At 44.8% G+C, this 21,227-nt stretch overlaps 2 protein-coding genes across 2 annotated transcripts; both read left to right on the forward strand.

The window, feature by feature from the left end:
- The first annotated feature begins 31 nt into the window (after positions 1–31).
- On the forward strand, positions 32–9,410 carry LOC133506195 (tetraspanin-1-like). Its single transcript, XM_061830093.1, has 9 exons — positions 32–156; positions 648–787; positions 4,959–5,034; positions 5,353–5,568; positions 7,365–7,439; positions 7,513–7,620; positions 8,035–8,190; positions 8,266–8,358; positions 8,974–9,410. The coding sequence occupies exons 1-9, from the start codon at positions 106–108 to the stop codon at positions 9,028–9,030; spliced, it is 972 nt and encodes a 323-aa protein (XP_061686077.1). The 5' UTR covers positions 32–105; the 3' UTR covers positions 9,031–9,410.
- On the forward strand, positions 9,107–17,258 carry dand5 (DAN domain family, member 5). The gene is made up of 4 exons (XM_061829409.1): positions 9,107–9,143; positions 13,379–13,672; positions 13,882–14,300; positions 15,270–17,258. The coding sequence occupies exons 1-4, from the start codon at positions 9,107–9,109 to the stop codon at positions 15,576–15,578; spliced, it is 1,059 nt and encodes a 352-aa protein (XP_061685393.1). The 3' UTR covers positions 15,579–17,258.
- The last annotated feature ends 3,969 nt before the right edge of the window (positions 17,259–21,227 follow it).

The raw sequence follows: 21,227 nt of genomic DNA on the forward strand, positions 1-21,227 counted from the left end.
CGCTCGCTACTTCTCCGTTTGTCACTTTTGAGTGTGTGGAAGCAGGCACCTGTTGCGGGCGAACTCGGAACAAACCTGAGCAGCGAGGACCGCACTGCTTGTGTCATGCTTCCCCCTTGTGGCTGCCTCGGGAAGTTGCATAACTGTGACGTCAAGGTACTTGGGGCGCCATTGTTCACGTTCTGGTTTTCAACAGTTTCCTTGTTCAAATTGGGGAATTTCAAGGGCGCTTCACTGCATGTCTGATGCCATATTTTGGAATAAAATAATATTTGATTGCACAATGTATTCTCTCCAACCCCCCCCCTTTATGACATTAATATTTAATCCCAAAAGGCTTTTTGGATGACCTATCTGGGTTCACGACTATCCTTTCTTGTTTAACACTCCATTATAAAGAGATATTAACCTGATTCCTGCATGTCGTGCTGTATCACGCGCGTACTGTTTACTTTATTGGCGTTCGATTTCATCCGACCCAGTCGACGTGCTCCAGATAAGGACTCTTTAATTGGTAAGTCAATATTTGTATTTTTATCGTGCATAAGCTGTACATGCTTATGGTCGCGGTCATAAATGTCGGTGACTCCGAAGGGACTTTGACCACCAGGAAATGTTTCTTATCGCCCGTGCCAAAAAAAAGTCAGTGGCGTCCAGGCCGTGAACTCACCATCTCCTCCTCCCCATATTTGCATTTTGTGTGTGAAACCGGAGAGACGATAAAAGAACAAGCGGAAGCCTTTCGGTGCACACTCCTCCCCGAGCCGCACGAGTCACTTCAGCGCAGGTACGAATTCGCTCGACGTCGCTGAGCTGTGACCTCAATATTTTCTTTGGCGGAAACTCTTTTCCTCTCTTAAAAAAGGCGGATATAATCTCTTTGAGAACCGATTCATAAATAGCCTAATGAGTGATGGATTGCGCTGGGAAAAAGAAATATAGAAATGTGTTCTGTCCAATTACTAAATCCACAGCTCCAAATTGTGGGATTTGTCGATTGTCGGCATATTCGGAAATACTTTTTAATACTCGAAATCCTTAACATGCACAGGTGCACTCGGTACAGTCGATGATCAGAAAATGTCCATTATTTTCGCAGTTTAATTTAGTGAGCACGTCTCAGATGCTGCAAATTCACAGGGGGATATTTCATTGATTATTGTATCAATTTCATGATGATAATTTCGAACGAACAACGCTTATCCCCTAAAATTCGCCTTCTCACGTAATTTTAATATTTAGTAAGAAGTCAAATATTTACTGTGGAAATTGGGCCCCTGAAAAGTTCTTTTTAAATCGCTTAACTGCTTCGTTCATGCTCATCTCTTTAATGGCACCGTCGCCAAAGTTTACTGGAAAGAAAGAAAATGATTCAGAATCAAAGAAATGCTCATTGATCCATCTCAGATCGTCATCGCTATCCTTCGATCCCGTACAAGTCGTCGTCGTCATCCAACGGCCGTGAGCAGCAGGAAGTTCAGAAAAGGGCAAACCACTTTTCCTTCGACACTTTATTTTCTCACGGCATCACAACTTAAAAAAAAAAAAAAAAAAAAGAACATTATGGCTTTATTCTGATAACATTTTAACTTTAATCTTGAAACTGTTGTGGAAAAAAAATAAATGCTTCATTCTTCAACGTTCGTGCTCTGCTCCAGAAATCATTCCGGAAACTATTCCCCCCCACCCAAAAAAAAAAAAAAAAAAAAAAAAAATAGCATCTTACATTTATCATTCCGTCTGCATTGAGTGGCTGCTTGTACGTTTTTTTTTTTTGTTTGTTTTTTTAAACAGGCCAATTAATACGTCTGCAACTTGAAATTAACTTGGACAAATGTTAAAAAATATCTTTTCATCATTGTACTAATTTGAAATATTTCATGAGAATTCATCCTGCTTTTCCCCAAAAAAAACTGTTAAAAAATCTTTCTCATAGCAAACTTGTGGTTTTCTACGAAAGTGTATTGCTGCCACACCAAAAAAAAAGTCACTATCACGTTATAACATGTTTCACATTATAATGTGGATGTTTCGTGTTATCACATGTTTCACGTTATAATGTGCTTAATTACACGTTGTAATGTGAATCATTTCATGTTATGATGTGAAAAGTTTCACGTTTTAACGTAATTAATTTATTGTTACAGAGTGAAACTTTCACGTTATAACATGATATGCTCTACGCTTTAACAGGATTCATTTCATGTTATAACGTAGAAAATAATCAATAAATTTCACACCCCTTCACCCCGCACCCCCAAAAGGCAATTACTTCCGGTTCTACTACATTACGACATGTTGCTCCATGCGTAAAAGGTAATCTTCGGGTACACGAAAAGTCCGTAAAAAGCTCGCCAAATCCATGTTTTGTGCAATACTCAATGATGATTCCACTTGTAGTTGTGTCTTCCTGTACCCCATCTTCGATGGATGTGAGTGACCACAGGGTTGCAACAAGTTGACACGAACTTTTCAGGTCATAACACAGAATTTATTCGGTTTTACCGTGATATGTTTCATGTTTCAATGTGATAAATTACATGTTATAACGTGGTTCATCTCACGTTATAACATGAAACGTTTCCTGTTATGATGTTAAATGAATTGTTTTTACGTGAAATGATTCACATTATAACGTGAAACATCACGTTATAACGTGATGGTGACTTTTTTTTTCTTTTTTTTTTTTTTGTGGCAGTAATACGTTTCCGTAGTTGTCCCGATTGTGCTACCTTCAAACGAATTCTGATGCTGACGACACGGAAAATATTTTATTGTCTCTCTGGGAAAAAATTTCCCAATCATGCGGCTGATGTCATTGCCAGTTCGAACGGCAATAAAGAGGCGGAAAAAAAAAACCGTTAACTATAACTTTCTTTCTCTCTGCCGGGCAAAGAGGCTGAGAAAGGTGTGAGGTCAAGAGGAAGGTGTGTTTTATGACCTTGCCGCGCTACCCGCACTGCGGCCAGCGCCCGTCGTCCGTCATTAATGACACGTTATCGCGGGCGGGCCGCTCGCAAAAGCCCCAGCCAAATAATGACAAGGCCGCTTACGTGGCGATATGTTTTGATACACATTAATCGGAGCAATGTTTTTATCTGCGCAGATGCTTCGGTGGTACACTTTGTCCTGCCGACGTCTAATTATTAATCAAATTGCGGGATAAGAAATTGATTTTGTAACAATGCGCACAAAAGTCCAAGGTTGGAGTGAGATGCTCTTAAACGTGGGTGCGGTTCCAAAATGGCTCCTTTACTTGTTTGGTCAGCCGTCCTCGCTTTAAAATCGACAATAGGCTCACGTATTGATCCGTGTTTGCTACTTGCTCTGTGTGCTCTATATCACCGGTGTCAAACTCGAGGCCCGAGGGGCAGATCTGGCCCACCGCATGATTTTATGCGGTCCGCGACGCCAAATCGAGAGTGTCAATTTCCATGATTATTGTAAACATCTGCACCAAAATTTCCAGTTGTCATATATCATAAATGATAATGTTGAGATATTACAAGCATTTTTGTGTTCCCAAACGTGAATAGTTGGAAAAACACATGACCCTTGATTTCTCATTCCAAAACTAGTTCATAAATGGATGTAAATCTGATGAGATGACTAAATATTTTTGTTTCACAGTCACAACGGCCCTCTGAGGGAAACCGAAACAACTATGTGGCCCGTGAGGAAAATGAGTTTGACACCCCTGCTCTATATCATTAGTTTCCGTACACTATGCAGGTACCATAGGACCAGGCAAAATGAACATACGTCCACGGCAGATATTTGAAGCCCCACCTCAACTGAATCTTGTGATTCTCATCTCGGCGTGTAGAAGTTAGCAAAGTGAAAGAGGAAGCCGCCGTCTGCCACTTTTGGCTGGTTAATGTCTAACTAAAACAAATGCGAGCAACGGACTGTCGATGCTGCCTCATTTTACGGTCCGTGCAGTACCGGGGCAATGTTACGCTATTGTTTTGAGCCATATTCAGATCATATGCGATCGCGGCCAAACCGCCTCCCCGTCCGACACACTTCAGCGGCGGAGATGAGCCGACGCGGCCGGGAAGGCCGAGCCAGCCTTTGTCGCGGGGTGGCTCATTTTCGCCGACAAGGTAGTTTATCATAGGGGCGAGCCGGGCCGCTTTAGGGGTTGTCGTAGCCATTGCCGGCAGCGTTGTTCACAGCCACCGCCATCCGCGAGCCCGACACGGCAGCCTTCGCCGGCGAGGCAGCTGTCCGACACGCGCGTTGACATATTTAGCACCCCTGTCATACGTATGAAGATCTTTTGTTACGTTTATGAGAGATGGATTACTTGGTCTGCCCCAAACTGTTGGTTTTTTTTTAGTAGCTCTATACACACCTACCTGTCATTTGGAACCCACGAAGCTCTCGTCCTTTGCACCCGTGCAATCCATTTTTCACGACGAACCGGGTCTCTTGGAAACTTACGAAGGGTAAATCCATCCTCCCCAGCGTTCGAGCAATGTCCAGCGACGCAACGAGCCGGCATTTTGGCTAACACGAAGGAACAACGAGCTACGTTCCCGCAGGTAAAACTGATAGAAACGAACGAGTCCACTGGAGGGCGCTCCTGCCCCGTACGTCACTTCCTGCTTCTTCTCGAAAACAAATCCCTCGAGAGGATTTTTATGACGGGAGTTTCAAAAAGCCATACATGTCAAAATCACGTTTTGAGGTGAAAAAACGGATGGGTCCATGTCGGCTGCCGTTTTTTTCTTTGACAACATACTAAAAATCATCCATTTCACGACAGAAGCCCTTTAATGACGTTCTTCCCTTTTCGATGGATTGACAAACTTGTTGGGGCCCAACTCTCAAGACAAACCACTTTCTTTTCATCGTGTCACCTATTTTGTATCAGAAAAGTTTCTGGTTGATATTTTCCATCTTTTAAGGGTCGCCCCTCACATCTTAAATTGTTTTTTCTCTCGCCCCGACAGTGTGAAAACATCCGCCAAGATGTGTTGCGCAAGCTTTCTCAAACTGATGATGTTCATCTTCAACGGCACCATTTTTGTAAGTTTTCCTCACGTTCGTTGCCCTGCTCGGGTCAAATGGCGCAAAAGGCTTTGTTGACGACTGCCTCGGGCTGTATTGTACGAAGTCAACATCACATAATATGCATGTTTATTTATGAAATATTTCCCATGAACGTGAAGGACAGTTTGCCCGGTTGGCAAAAGACGGCAGCGCAAAGAAACTGAGGTAGTAAAGTGCTGATGTTACAAAACGAGCGATCCCAGACGTTACTGTTATCTGAATTGATGCTAAGCGACGCGCTAACGTGCCGCTAATGCCTTGCTTTGGACTCATCCGGGCCGGCCGGCTTTTCAGGTAGCGGGCGCCGCCGTCCTGGGGGTGGGCATCTGGGTGAAGGTGGACAGCAGCTCCTTCATGGGGATACTGGACAGCGTGGAGGCCCTTCCGCCGGCGGTGTCGCAGGTGACCAACGTGGGCTACCTGCTCATCGGCGTGGGCGCCGTGCTGCTGGTCATCGGCTTTCTGGGCTGCTGCGGCGCCGTCAAGGAGAGCAGGTGCATGCTGCTGACGGTGAGGTTCCGCCAATGCTTGAATGATGTGCAAATTGTGTTCGGTTGGGGATAAAAAAAAAAAAAAAAAAATCCGCACGTGACTCCCCACTTATGGAAGGTTGAATTTCCAAATTAACAGATGAGACTGTAAACTTTTTATTCTGGGTCAAAGGGAACGGTTCCGTCATCAATCAATGGCAATTTTTATTAATTTTCCAATCCTCAAACAAAAGTGCAAAACAATATTCGAATGCCGCGATTCCATTTGTTTGTTTGTTCGATTCTGAATCGGATTTTGATTCGGATTCTGATTCTGATTGTTGACGTGTTTGTGACTTAGCTGGTTGCTTCCTTCCTGGTTCATGGAGTATCACGTCATAAGAAATTACAAATTAACAGCTCATAACAAAAGTGCCAAAAATGGTCGAGCACCTTTTATAAATTCTTTGACTCCTTTGTCAGCAGGCTACTTCCTGATTCTTGGGGGCCGGTTTGTTTAAGACATTAAAAATGACCAGTCAGTCACTCACATTTGAAAAATGTACCGGTATGGTCAGTCATGCCCGCAGATATAAAGTTACGGGTGTGGTCCACCAGTCATGCCCGCAGATAGAACGTTGCGGGTGTGATTAGGGACAGAATCTCAAGACCTTAAAATAACTTAGAGAGTTGTTATACTCGAGTATGGAGTTGTTACCTAATACCATAATCATAATTTATTGACACTGCTCTGACTGAAGCAGACATTTTTAAAGAGGTCAATAGACGTGCAATTTCAAAACTAAATATTCACATCTAACCATTTAATTTTATCATGATGTATTGTTATTATCTCACGTAATCTATTTACAATCTATTGATGAAAGCTAGCAATAGATGATCTATATCTACGTAAAGCATAGAGATCGGAAAAGTTTTCAACTTTAAGATAACGCGGGGGAAAATGACCGTTTGCATTTAGATCTACGGACAGACTAGTCAAACGTTAGAATTTAGATCAAGTCAAAGTAAATCATGATCTCATATAGTTAGAGACTGAAATATTACCTGTGTTATATCCCAGAAATGTCGCCCAGATTTGTTTCCCCCAAGATCTACTTTTCAAGCAGGCGGCCTCGCCGCGACTGCCGTAAAATGGGAGGCCGGCTCGCTTGGACGCGTCTTTATGTGGGTGCGCTCGACGTATTGGCCACACCTGAATCAAGCGACGAGGTGGATGATAGTCGAACGTCTTTTTTTTTTTTTTTTGGGTGTCACACGATCAACCAAAACTGCCTCACGATCGCCGCATTGCGCACCCCTGGTGTAACTGAATTTCCTTTTTACATGGCTCATGATGTCAATGACTTTCCACGTAAATCTGCTCGCAGTACGTGAAGAAGCTCTGAACATGCGTTTTTGGCATCACTTCCGAACATGCTCGGTACGGTTAACTTGCATTTCCTGTTTCTGGGTGAATACCGGTTGTTTAGGAGCAGGCTTGCTTTGTTACCAACGTCTATGAAATAAACACGTAAATTAATGTCAAGACGACACAAAATAAGCGACGTCTTTCAATATCTTAACAAATTTTATGCGTGTGATTTTTCGTGCTCGACTGTGCAGATTCGCGAGTGCGAAGGCGCCATCGCGCTCGTCAATTTGAGTGACTGCTAAGTTGAAGGGAATTATACAGACGATATTAATGTTCTCTGTACAAGTAAAAATTTTGTCGGCCATATTCTGAAGAATCATTCAAGTGTAGAAACAGTAAATATATGTGAGATATTTCTATCAGCTGAAATGTTGAATTTCGCTTCCACTTCCCTCCTCCAGTTCTTCAGTATCGTGCTGATTATATTCCTCATCGAGGTGGCCGGTGCCGTGGTGGTGCTCGTTTTCAAGGACTTGGTGAGTACGGACGACCCATTTGCAACATTGTGGGACGAGGACGACGTTCAGAGAACTCGTCCCCGGTCCGCAGGCGGGGCAGATCTTTGACAGTCTCGAGGAAGAAGTCCAGAAAAACCTCGCCGACAAGTACGGAAGTGACGAGACCCTGACGTCGCTGTGGAACACAACCATGGAAGGGGTAGGACTCGGAAGCCGCCGCCAGCTTGTTGACGTCACTGTTCTGAAGTCTTATAGAAAGTACCGCGAAACCCGGGGTCTCAAACGCGTGGCACACGGGCCGTTTGTGGCCCGCGAGATGATATTTTCTGGCCCCCACCTTAATGTGAAAGTACAATAGCAGTGCGGCCCTCGACGTTTATGTGGATGCCACTTTTACAGCGTTGTGTGCAGGGCAGACCAATCACGGTGGGGTAGACTGCTAGCGGGGGTGAAAAAGAAGAAGAAGTAACTACGACGGTAGATTACGTGATTGAAATTCCCGTGACGACGCTCGCCCTCAAAACAGAATCCTCACTGAGGGCCATATTCAGTAGTTACAATACGAGCCATTCCGCAGCTTGATTTCGTCTGATTTGATATTCTGTGTGGACAGTTCCAGTGCTGTGGATACAAGAACTACACGGATTTCAACGGCTCCCCCTTCCAAGCCCAAAGTGGAGGCTTCTTTTACCCGTCCCAGTGCTGCAACGGGACGTCCATCAAGGACACGTGCAGCCGATCGGCGGCGGAACTCGCCGCAGAACTGAAGGTAATTTGCCGGCCAGCGGGCGTTTTGCGGTGTTCCACGTCATCCGGTCGCCTGAACGCGTCGTCTCTCCGCCAGCTGGTCGACGGCTGCTTCGACAAGCTGCTGCTGCTCATTGAGGAAAACGCCGCGATCATTGCGGGCGTGGCTCTCGGAATCGCCGCACTTGAGGTATTAAAAAATAAAACAAACACACACGAGTTGACGCGCGATACCTGTTCTCACGTAGGCGGACGTCAGGTCCGATCCATCATATTTGTAGCATTTTGATTCAAACCTCTCAATCAAAATGCATTTTCAAATGTTTTTTTTTAATTGTTTTTACTCAATCTAATTAGAACTTGGTGAGTTCATTGATCGTAAATAATGTAAAAATACATTTCAAATATGGATATAATTTATTTAATTTACATTATGAATATTCCTGTAATGTTTGTTGCTGTTTTTTTAAAATGTATTTATTCTTTTCTAATGAAGTATTTTTTTTCTGATTAAATAATTGGGTAAAATGAAAAAAATAGAAGTAAAATTTGTGTGATCTATATATACACGCATACTTTAAGCAGTACAAAATGCACAAGAAATACATTTTAGGCTATTTAGGGAGTCAAATTGATATGAGAACTTGTTAAAAAAGTGTTTGTGTGTGTGTGTGTGTGTGTGTGTCGAAATGTATGGGAGCTTTAAAGAGAAGTTCCAGTAGATACATTTTTGAATTATTATTATTACTATTTAACCTGTGCAGTTACCTTCTTTGTTGCTCTTTTTTTTTTTTTCTTTTTGCAGATTGCTGCCATGGTGGTTTCAATGGTTCTCTACAAGCAGATCGGCAACAAAGCATGATGATGGTGATGATTTTTTTTTTTTTTTTTTTTTTTTAATAAAGACAGATGATAACTGAGCTTGTCAGCTGTTCCCAATGAGCGAAGGTGACCCGGCCAAAAGCGACATTTCCAGTAGGTTCTCCAAATGTGCAGCAAAATGGAGCCGGTGTCTCCTCTCGGTTGATTGTGAGGGATTTATTTATGTTTTAATGGCGGTCGGGAGCTGGCGTTGCGTCATTGTGAATGAATCAGTTAGCGTGTAATATAAGAAAAGAATCTTACCAAAGAAAAACAACAAAAAAAAAAAACGGCGCTTCCACACCCTTGCTAACGTGATGTTTATTTTTATATATTTAATCACCTAAATAAATAAATGAGCGTTAATGTTCAGTTGACAAATTGCCTCTGGTTCTTCTGTTTTGTTGAATTATCCTCATTAATCTTTGCAGCAGCGCCGTCTTCCAACGGATTTCAACTCAGACGAGGAACAAAATGTCCTGTTTGTTCACAATTTGCTGTGCTATTTTTCTTAGAACAACAACAAGAACCCCCCCCCCCCAAAAAAAAAAAAAAAACATTTTTCCCAAAACATTTTGGTTGCTTCCCAACGACTACTCTCGAAGACAATGGCCACATTGTTGTAACGTTTGGAGACAAGTCGGCCGGAGCCCGACGACGATAAATATGCGTTAGCTTAGCATGTTTTGAATGCGCCCCAATAACAAAACAATTACTGTAAATGCAGGAGAGCCTCAACTTCCTGTTTCTGTCGCCTGATGCGTTCAGCGCAGCCCGCTTTTCACCATTTCCTACACATACCTGTCAACTCGTACGGTTTAGCCGTAGATTTTTCTGGTGAATCTTACGTGTACGGCCGGATATCACGAACGATACGGATTCTGAGTTTGGTGAAGAAAGTTACACATGAATACAATTCTGCACGCAGTAATGCCACTAAATAGACGTTGCTATTTAGACATTAACTTCAGATATTATCATTATGGAGATGTACAATAAAAAGTATTGAAAAACTTTGTGTTTTTCCCCTCCGTTATTTTGACCTATAATTTGCTTCGGTATGTGATAAGGATTATTTTTGCTCTCAATGAGGATTTTTTTGGGGTAGTTTATCCAGGTTAGCGCTCCGAAAAGTTGACAGGTATGCCTGCAGTATTTTTTTTGTATTTTTGTTTCCGGTGATGTCACCAAAGTCCCAGGATTCCCTTAGACCAGCGGTGTCAAACTCATATTTTTGTCGCGGGCCGCATTGTAGTTACGATTCCCTCAGAGGGCCGTTATGACTGTGAATCCATGAAAATCTTTCATATTTACACATGAAATTTACAGGACTCAAGCGTAATGGGTTTTTCAACTCGCGTTCATGTTTGGTAACACAAAATGCTTGCAATATCTCAGCTTTATCATTTATGATGTGACTATTTGAAATTTAGTTACAGATTATCACAAAGATCACGGAAGTTGATTTTCATGATTTGCCTTCGTGGGACACATAAAATCGTGCGGCGAGCCAGATCTGGCCCCCGGGTCTTGAGTTTGACACCTGTGCCTGAGACCAATCGGATGAATTAACGATAGAAAAAAAAAAATCACGCTTCCCCTATCACCTGTGTTCTCTGACCTCTATGATACACAAGATGGCATAATTGAACATTTATCCATACAGTAGTTGTAACAGTGATTAAAAAATGATCTTAAAGTGCAATAATCAGGCCAAATTCTACCATTTCTTCTTCATTCTGATCAAAGTTTGCCCGTTTCTTTTGACACGTCGAAAAGGTTACGCTAAGCTAACAGTTAGCCTAGCTTCTTTTTGCAGTTCCCGCACAATCCGCGGCGCGCATCCCGACTAGCGACGGCAACCACACGAAGATAAAACACGTAGATAGGACGTATCTATAACCTTAAAAGTCGCGCTAAATCTAATCCTAACATGAACTTGAAGCCGAACCCACTTGACGAGTGGTCTTTTTAGGGTAAGGTATTACATCGGTACCTTTATGTATTTTGTCCTTTCGGTCGAAAATTGCTGTAGCTGACACGAACAAAGTGAAAGTTGCTCTCCTGCAATGTATAAAGCACTGATAATAATTCAATCAAAGTCAGAGAAGATACTTCCTCACTTACCTTCGAACATTCAGCCTCGTGCTTGTTGATATTGTCCACATTTAGTTGTACGTGCGCTCTTCCGCAAGCCTTAATCCACCGTAGACACTTCGTCAACTGTGTTTTAGGCTTTGGAAAATGAATCAAACGGGGCCCTTGTAAGCTAGCAGGATATCTTTCATCAGAATTGCACGTTCCCCAAGCGCATCCGAAGACCATTTTCTTCATAACGTGAACTTTTCCAAGCGCACGCTACTGACAACCAGTATTGCTTGTGGGACAAGATGGTGGCAGGGGGCGTGTCAAGCCAGAGGTTAAGACAATCCGGCTCTCTGATTGGCTATTATCGTACGAGTGATTGACAGGTCGGAAAGGTCCGTTGTTACTACTACTACTACTCTTTCGTCGTCTTTGTATTTTCAGGGGGGGGGACAGTCATCTTAAGTACAGTACACTGCAACCTGTAAGAGCGCTAAACAACAATAAACACACAATCTGTGTCATGTGTGAGGTTTTGCTCCGGTTTTTAAACGATGGGAAAAGTGTGTACGTGTGACCTTTAATGTGTGGAGCCCACACACAAGACTTGTAAAGTTTGAGCATTGTTCTTTTAAATTGTCTGATGATGGAAGCGGTGAAGTTGGAAAATAGAATTTCATCAAATGTTATATAAATATTAAGAGGCGGCACGGTGGATTAGCTGGAAACCGTTGGCCACACAGTTCTGAGGCCGGACTCGCCTGTGTGGAGTTTGTAACTTGTCCCCGCGCCTGCGTGGCACTCCGGTTTCCTCCCACATCCCAAAAAATGCAACATTAATCGCACGCTCTAAATTGCCCTTAGGTGTGGTTGTGAGTGCGGCTGTTTGTCTCGATGTGCGCTGCGATTGGCTGGCGACCAGTTCAGGGTGTACCCCACCCGCCTCCTGCCCGTTGACAGCCGGGATTGTGAGGACAAGTGGCTAAGAAAATGGATGGATGGATGGATGTTTATTAAGAATCTTCTTCTTCTTTTCCTTTCGGCTTGTCCCATCAGGGGTCGCCACAGCGTGCCATCTCAGATGAACGCATATTCGTTAAGCGCAGTTTTTACGCTGGATGAAACCATCAATACAGTTCCAGATAAAAATGAATGATATTCATTTGGGTGACTAGTAATAGAAAATAATGACAATTCACAGACTAACAGACACTGGTTTAGTGTATTGAATACATTTTTTTGTGTTTGTAATATTTCTGGAAACAAAAGAGGACACAAGAGGGCCACAATATCAGGAGCTCTGATTACACCTCTGAGGCTGCGATCATTTCTTTGCAGTGCCCTCTTGTGGACACAATGTGATGACGCGTCTTTTGAAGGGCGAGGGGGGGAAAAAAAAAAATCTCCTTGTGACTTTCCTGTGTCCAAATGCATTCCAGTAAAATCAGGCAGTTTGTGCCGCTGAGAGGCCTCCGTCGTCCCTTAACACCCGCAGAACCTCCGCGAGAAAGTCAAACAGTGCGACTATTCCAACTTTGGTGGTCCGGCCTGTGATCAGGTCACGGCGGGTGGAGCACCCTTAAGTGGAACGCTGGAATAATGATGGGACCTCGTGTCAGCACTCGCTCTTGTTGCGCTGGGAAGCGACGAGCAGGAACAGAAAGATCATTACGCTTTTACGGCCCGCGGGGGGGCCCGAGATCGCACGTCGGGCCGCGATTGTTTCAAAACGGGCTTCTCACGCTCGTCCGACACGTTTATTTACCTTGTATTGATTGCTACTTGCATGACGATGGAATCTCATAAACTGCATAATCACAGGTTATTTGTAGGGGGGGGGGGGACTAAAAAAACAGTCATAGTAAAATAAATAGAAGTAAGGAAATCTAGTATCCCATGTAATCGAGCGTTTGGAACCCCACGTAACACGTCACGCCCGCGCACGTAGGTCATGTGACTCACAAAAATAGCAGCACCCCTGAAAATTCGTAATTGTTGATTAAAAATCTTCTCAAAATACTAATAAATGAGAGAGGATTTAACATCAGTTTGTCAAAATAGAGTACTTATTACATGACCTATTGAATATATTGCTAATGCAAATTGGTGGATTTCCCCTTTAAACATAAAACATAGCTAGTTGTGTACAATACAGTTGCATGTTTTCTAAAATAATCTAATTATTTGATTTTTCTATTTAAATCGTGTTTGGGGGGAAAAAAAATCGTCATTTAAGTACAACTATTAATTTTGTCATATTTAAGTGTTAAGTCTTAATGTTGAGAATGCACATTGTGACAGTGGCTTGCAAAAATACATTTTATTCTTTTTTAATGGACATTTTTTTTTTAATAGCGCTACTTCAAGTATTATTTTTGCTGCTGTTGTTGTTGTTGGTTTGGTTTCTCTCTCTCTCTACTTGCGACTTGCTGTATTTTTTGTTTTTTGGAAATTGCGCGTCACGACGGAAGTGTCGTCTGGCCAACATCCTTTTGTAGCGGGGTGCGACGTCGACCGCTGTGCGGGAATTGTGGCACCTTCCTCCCGTGAAAGCGCAGGTGAGAGCCGCCATTGTGTATAAAAGCTTCTTCCTTCCATCCCTTTGCGTGCAGCCCTGACGGCAAGGTCACCGTTGGGGTACCTTGGACCAAATCCCCACATTAGATTTCCTCCCTATTTAACTTTATTTAAATCCTGTATTCTTCATTTTTTTTTCCCATCACGATGTTGCAGCTCATCGTCGTCTTCTTTTTGCCTACTTTGGCAGCGTCTTTCCCGTTCCCTCGCAACATTTTGGAGCGCTTCCCCGAATTGTCGAAAACCGAATTCGAGTCATCCGGCGGCGGCCTTGCGGGCGATCCGGTCCGCGGCCTCGTGAGGGTGGTGCAGCTGGACCCTCGCTCCCCGGCCCAGTCCGGGCTCTTCGGAAGGAGAAGCCAGGTCCGGAGCTCCGGGCCGGCCTTCCCCGCCTTCCTGTCCCAGGGGCGTCCCGGCCCGGCCCCGAAGGCCCCCGTGAGCCCGCTGCACCGCCTGGAGGCCGGAAGACCGGCGGAGGTGGAGCACAAGAAGAGACGAGGTCTCCACATGTGGCAGAGGGCCATCGATAAGGGGAACAAGATGGCCGTGTCTTTGCCCGCCAACCTGAAGGACGCCAAACAGACGTGCGCCGCCGTTCCTTTCGTTCAGGTAACGTGCACTACTTCCTAATAGTGACAACATGTATAGCAATAAAACAAACAAACAAAAAAAAAAACATAGATACGTACACTTCAGGGTTGGCTTGGTGGATCAACTGGAAAGCGTTGGCCTCACAGTTCTGAGGTCCCGGGTTCAATCCCGGAACCGCCCGTGCGGAGTTTGCATGTTCTCCCCTTTCCTGCGTGGGTTTTCTCCGGGCACTCCGGTTTCCTCCCAAATTCCAAAAATATACAACATTAATTGCACACTCTAAATTGCCCGTATGTGTGATTGTGAGTGCGACTGTTTGTCTCGATGTGCCATGTGATTGGCTGGCGACCAGTTCATGGTGTACCCCGCCTCCTGCCCATTGACAGCTGGGATAAGCTCCGGCACTCCCCGTGACCCTCGTGAGGATAAGCGGCAAAAGAAAATGGATGAATGGATGGATTTCTTCAATTATTTTATTATATAGTGTTTAAACTATATGTGTAGTTCTACTATGCAGTTTATTATCAGGAAAAGCTAAAAAAAAAAAAAAAAAAAGCTTTAAAAAGACAATTTTTTTTTAGGCTTGGAACGGATTATTTCCTTTTCAATTAATTGTAATGGGAAATATCGATTCGGATTTCGAACAAAATCACTTCTTGACTGATTGTAGTTGAGAACCCAGATTGTACTGTGTTGTACACAGCACTGGTATCAGGCCAGAACCTCCCATTGTCCAAATTTGGTTAATAAATAGATAGATAGATAGTTTAAAAAGTAGATTCAAAGGTAGATTAACCATATTTATGTCTTTTTTTTATGTACAGAAAAAGTTAAAATCATAATTCCAGTGTAGTCTTAAGAGCTGTGTGAATCTTCTCATGATTGACAGTTGTTGATTAGTTGATGTACTTCATGTGATTTGATTTTGAAATTTACACCCACACCCCCACACCCTCTGATCCGTTTGCCCCCCCCCCCCCCCCCCAGCGTGTGACAGCAGAGGGCTGCAGCGCCGTGACGCTGCACAACAAGCTGTGCTTCGGCCAGTGCAGCTCCCTGTTCGTCCCCGCCGACGCGGAGCCCACCGGGAAGGGGTCCCGCCAGCGGCCCCCCTGCTCCCGCTGCGCCCCCTCCGAGGCCCGCGCCGTCACCGTGCCCCTGCGCTGCGGCGCCGAGGTCCGCCACCGACGGGTGACGCTGGTGGAGGAGTGCAAGTGCGAGACGGGTCGCGAGGACAGGAACGCGGAGGGAGCGACGCCCCACTTGGGAGACCTCCACGGCACCCGCCAGATTTGAAGAGAGTTTGGACTCTCGAGGTCATGTACCTCCACTACACGGAGAATACTTATCCCTATCAGTATTCTGGTACTGATACAACGTTAGGAACGTCCAGTGAAAGAATTTCTGGGTGGCCCGCTTCCTCCCACGTCCAAGTTAAGTTTATTGACGCCGCCACATTGTTCACATGTGACCGAGAGTTCTCGTTTGTTTGCGCCGGTTTTAGTGACAAATTCTTTGATGTTTGAAAACAGTGAAAGGAAATATGAACAAAAAACAGAAGAGGCAATTTAGCTTCAGTCCACCTGTCGAGCTCGTGCACCTACGGCATCAAATCACGTGACTTTTGTTCACGTCGCCATATTGCCGGTCAAGCTAAGCATTGCTCAATGCTAAGTCGGTTGGGTCGGTCTTGTAGCACGACGCCCAGAGTCTTGTCCGATACCTGGAGACATTTAGAAGGTGAACATAAACGACGGTACGTGGAAAAATGACATCAACTCGGTATAGAGGACCCGTATTTTTTGCCGAAGTCGATGTTTTCGCCGATAAGAAATTGGACTGTTAATTGGCTTGCACTTGTCTTGGACAATCGGATCTACGCGTGGAGGAAGTGAGTAAGTCCTCGAGATTTACACGGAAAAGTGTATAAAAGTCTGGACGCATACCAATACTTTGTTGCTGGATCTGTTCTCATCAGGAATAAATCCCACATAGTTGACAGTTTTGACGGCTCGTGAACGCGGAAGCGTGTTCGGCCAAACGTTAACCTTTGCCGGAATCCATCGATCTTTTCAGCTAGTATTCTATACAAATACTAATATTTAAATAAATGACCCCTGGTTTTACACAAACTCTCATTCATTAACTATGATTGGGGAAAGAAAAAAAAACGGAACGTACGCGGAAGCGATTGCGGCCACACTAAACCTCCGTAACACGCATTGTTCTCAATCTCAAATGAGCCAACTTGGCTTTATAAATACTTTTTGGTCATTTGAGATCGAGAAGAATAATTCCTATCTGAAATGAAGCGTGTGCGTATTCTGGTTGGGCACCATCCATCATGAAATCCATCGATATTTTCCGGTCTTTTCAGCCAGTATTCCATAGAATGATCTCTTTGAAGATCTGTCTCGTCTGTCGTGACAACCAACTGCGCAACGGGTCTCGGGTATTGTAAATATTCTCCTCCGGTTCAACGTCTCCCACAATGTCGAGCGACTCTGTTTGACCGTCAATATGGCGCCGGGAAAATGGCGACGTCACGTGCACGAGCTCTGTTGATGATGTCATTTCTGCTGAGTCACAAAAATTAAGTTCAGTTCACTGCAAAAAAAAAAAACAGTAATACTGTACATACAGTATTTAAAAAATATATAAATAAATATATAAAAATAAAATAAATATATATAAATATAAAAAAATATTCTAGTAATTAGGTACGAAAGAGATATAAACATTGATCCGCTTTCTATAGCGCTTATCCTTATTAGGGTTTTGGGGCGTATCGCATCCCTTTTACATTGCGCAAGTGTCCCTAATTTTGCGACCTGCCGCCACGTATGTTTTTCTATTTGCAAAAAGTCTGAACGTCTCGTTCGGAAGGCTCGCGAGGCTCGTTCGGGCCAAAAGTCGACGGCGCGGCGTTGTCGTGCGCTTTCCAGACAGTCCGCGTCGGGTGTGTGTGTCTGTGTGTAACTTAAGATGACCTTTGACCTCTCCGAAGGGAAATATTGTGATCCATTAAAGGCAAGAAGTTTGCTGAACCCCCCCCCCCCCCCCGGCTCTTTGCTTCTCATTTCCCCGCCAACGCTGAATTAAAAATGCAATTTAGTTTGTATGCAAAGCTCCAGCGAGAACATAAAGAGCGTTTGTTGTTGTGCGCCCCCCCCCCCCCCCTTCGCCTTTCCCCTTCTACTCGAGCCTCCGCCGTGCAAGTTCTCAGCGCCCTATGTTTTATTAAAAAGCCTCGCGCCGCACACTTTTAGCACGTCGCGCTTCCAAGTGTGAGCGAGCTATTTGGGCTCGGGTACTTAGCAGTAAGCAAACATAATTGTTTCAGCATGCTCCCCTTGAATTATGTATAGGAAGCGGCTCTTCTCATGGCCAATCTTCCTTTCAGTGGAGTTGTGGGAATTTTGAGCGTCATTCACCGCAGATGCGCTCCGAAGCGGAGGGTGCGCTTGATTATGTGCTCCCCCGTAAAACCTATTATTCATTTATAGGCCGGCCGGCACCTGGGTTTTTGGTAAAGTGAACTAGTCCCGCGCACGCCGACGTGGAAAGCTGGGGAGGGGGGGGGGGGGGGGGGGGGCGCTTTACGTGGCCTTGGCACCGCCCGCTCGGGGCGGCCATTTGTATTCGCGCGAGGGGGCTCTCGGAGAAAGTGAAATCGTTTGTAAGTGTTGGTGGGGGGGGGGGGGGTGTACCCTGGATTGCATTAGCATGCGATTAGCATTTTGAGTTGATGGCTATATTTTTCGAGATTGATGGGACAAATATTTGCTCAGGTCTGAAAGAAGAGGAATTAGGGGCCGCTTGTCTCATCCGTGATTTTATTTTTATTCCCCGCGGTCGACTTTACCCCGAGAAATGTTTGTGTGTGTGTGTGAGACACGTCAATTCCTTTTGTCTTTCGACTCACAAAAACATTTTTTTTGAGAAAAGAGAGCGAGAGGGTGCTTGTTGGTGGAACAAACAAGGTGCAAACAAGAGAGCGCAGCACTTAGCGCGACAGATGTCAGGCCTCCTTGTTTTTTTTTCTTCTTCGCAGAGTGCTCCCACGTCATTAAGGATGGCCCGGTTCCCATGGCGAAGGGGAACGCAAGGAGCGAAAAAATTAGGAGGGCCCGGTGCCAAGTCCGCCGCCTCGGGGATCAGATCAGCGTCACGGGGTGCTAAGTGGCCTAGTTAGCGCTTTTTAAAACGGCACAATGAAGCTAGCTTGCCTGCTCCGTGAGCGCCTTTTAACTGTCACGCATGCGACTTGCGGGGAGGGTCGGCGTGGGGGTGGTGGGGGGGGGGGTTGCGATTTTGGGGGGTGGTCGCCATATCGGAACCGTCGAGGTGGAGCAAGGTCACGCCAGGGTGACGGTATTGACGGCCGGCTCGATAGCATTTAGTCGGACTTTAGCGTACCGAACCACAACGTAGAACATCGCCAAGTAGAGCTGAATATTGTGAAGAATCTCACGATCCGATCCCGTTTCGGTTCTTCGGGTTGCGATGCGACTCATATCGATATTCATTCAAATGTTCCTATGTGGATTCAGTAAGAAATAGAGATACACAAATAAGAGTAAACTTCAAAATATGTTACTTGAAGCGAACATCCGAAAATTTAAATTTGCATGTAACTTTTTTTTTTGTGTGAATATGGAATACAAAAGTCAAAATAAAAACGTGACACCGGACTATAAGCGCTGTGTAAATTTAAATGATTTTTATTTTAGATTGGAAATTGGATTAAAAGTAACGAATGTGCACAATTATTTGTGTAAATATTGTATTAAAAAAGTGAAATGCATGTATATTTAAACAATATTTATTTTCTTGGTAGCATTAGGTTTACAATTAAGATTTCACATTTGTTTCTTTGCTTTTATTTTTTAGTAATACCCAATCAAATAGCCCTGGTCATATATCCTTTATCCTCTGCAAGGAACTGAATCTCCGGCTTATACTGCGCCCTGGTGGCCAATGGAGGCAGACCAAAGCAACAAAATTGGGATTCAATTGATGCAACGTCTGTCACAAATGGTTTAACCATTTTTATTTCTATTAAATAAAGGGCCTACTGTGCCGGTGCACCAGTCGTGTTTTGACGTACTCACACGTGCCTACGCACAATTACTCTGCCTTAGCACAATTGCGCAATTAATTGGTTTGAAAATCAAGTAATAACATAATGTCTTTGTTTTTTGACTGCACGGGTGTCAAACTCAAGGTCCCGGGGTCCTGATCTGGCCTTCCGCGTCATGTCATGTGGCCCACATAAGTAGGCCACTGCAATTACTTCTGTACCAAAATTTCAGATTGTGTTCTCATTTAGTCATCCTTAGAAATGGCGATCGTTTTCAAATAAGTTAAGCTAGCCGTGACGCTTGCAGGCGGATGTGTTTGCCGTTTGGACCATTTTCAACTCAATGAAAATCAAGCGCACATGTGAAAACTGGGTCAAACTCTCTTTTTTTTTTTTTTTTCTCCAAACAAGGGCATAGGAAACCGTAACACTATATCGATCTTTTGCGGCATTTTTTTCAGTCGTCTCGCATCAGTCAAGATTGGGAAATTGCACGAAAGGGCACGTTGCTGAGGGACAAGCGGCAGACTTCTTTCGTCCCCTATGGAGGTCTGTTTCTTCTATATCAGAACCCAGAAGTCTCACCCGGACTCCATCCATCCATTTTCTGACCCGGTTATCCTCACAAAGGTCCCGGGAGCCCGGACTCTTTGAAGATGACCAAATTCTTGGATCTTGGATCTTGGACCTAGCGCTCAGTGAAGCAATTGTTACAGTCGGAGCAGAAATGATCTGAAGGTCTTGTTCAGTCATTCGCCAGATGCCATCTTGTCACACACATTCCCCCAGCGGTGCTTTAGCGCCGGAGGTGTCGGGGCCCCGGCCGTGAGGGTGTCCGGACCCGGGCTATCTTCTGCCACGCCACCACTGATGCGGCGCAAGCTACGTCACCCGGTCTGTGCTGCGAGACTCTGCTGGAGAAGGAACCCCCGGGATAAGCCTGCCGGCCTTCCTGCACGGACGCCAGACCGCCGGATGCAGATGAGCCAGGTCTGGTCTGGTTTGTCGTTGGTGGTGTCCTTCTTTGCTTTTGCAAAACCTTCAAATCACTCGGCATGGGCGTGTGGTCGCTTTGTCGTTTCTGATGCGAAACAACGATATCACTGAGTCATCGGGAAACATCGATTTTCTTTCTTTGCCGTTTATCCTCACAAGTGTAGCGGGGAGTGCTGGAGCCTATCCCAGCTGTCAATGGGCAGGAGGCGGAGTACACCCCTGAACTGTAGGCCACATGGAGACAGACAAGTCGCAATCACACCTACGGGCAATTTAGAGTGTCCAATTAATGTTGCATGTTTTTGGGATGTGGGAGGAAACCGGAGTGCCCGGAAAAAAACCCCCCCAGGCACGGGGAGAACGTGCAAACTCCACACAGCCGGGGCCGGGTATCGAACCCGGGTCCTCAGAACTGTGAGGCCGACGCTGAGTCACCGTGCCGCCATCAGGCAACATGTTCCCGTTAATTGTATGGATTTAGGGTGTATTTATTCATATTCATTTCATTCATTTCCGTCTCGCAGTTCTGAAGGCTGGGGTTCAAATCCCTGCCCCAGCTATGCGGAGTTTGCGTGTTCGTCTTCTCTGTTTCCTCCCACATCCCAAAAACATGCACTCAACTTGGAGACTCTAAATTGCCCGTCGGTGCGAAGTATTGTTTGTGTTTGATGTGCCCTGCGATGGGCTGGCGACCAGTTCCGTGTGCACCCCGCCCAAAGATAACTGGGATAAGCGCCAGCGCTCCCGCGACCCTTGTGAGGATAAGCAGCAAAGATAATGGATGGATAAAGTTATGGAGTAGGGAAAAACAACCATGAACAAATATATACATTGGATACAAATATATGAATCAACTATTAAATAAT

The sequence above is a fragment of the Syngnathoides biaculeatus genome, chromosome 9 (assembly GCF_019802595.1).
Source record: "Syngnathoides biaculeatus isolate LvHL_M chromosome 9, ASM1980259v1, whole genome shotgun sequence".
Lineage (NCBI taxonomy): Eukaryota > Metazoa > Chordata > Actinopteri > Syngnathiformes > Syngnathidae > Syngnathoides > Syngnathoides biaculeatus.

Bases quoted from the DNA above. Each gene is read 5' to 3' on its own strand.
- LOC133506195 (XM_061830093.1), top strand. From the start codon at position 106: ATGCTTCCCCCTTGTGGCTGCCTCGGGAAGTTGCATAACTGTGACGTC. The intron at 7,440-7,512 runs GTGAGTACGGAC...CCCGGTCCGCAG, and splicing joins TGCTCGTTTTCAAGGACTTG to GCGGGGCAGATCTTTGACAG. The intron at 8,191-8,265 runs GTAATTTGCCGG...TCTCTCCGCCAG, and splicing joins AACTCGCCGCAGAACTGAAG to CTGGTCGACGGCTGCTTCGA.
- dand5 (XM_061829409.1), top strand. From the start codon at position 9,107: ATGAGCGAAGGTGACCCGGCCAAAAGCGACATTTCCA. The intron at 9,144-13,378 runs GTAGGTTCTCCA...GTCATATTTAAG, and splicing joins GGCCAAAAGCGACATTTCCA to TGTTAAGTCTTAATGTTGAG. The intron at 14,301-15,269 runs GTAACGTGCACT...CCCCCCCCCCAG, and splicing joins CCGCCGTTCCTTTCGTTCAG to CGTGTGACAGCAGAGGGCTG.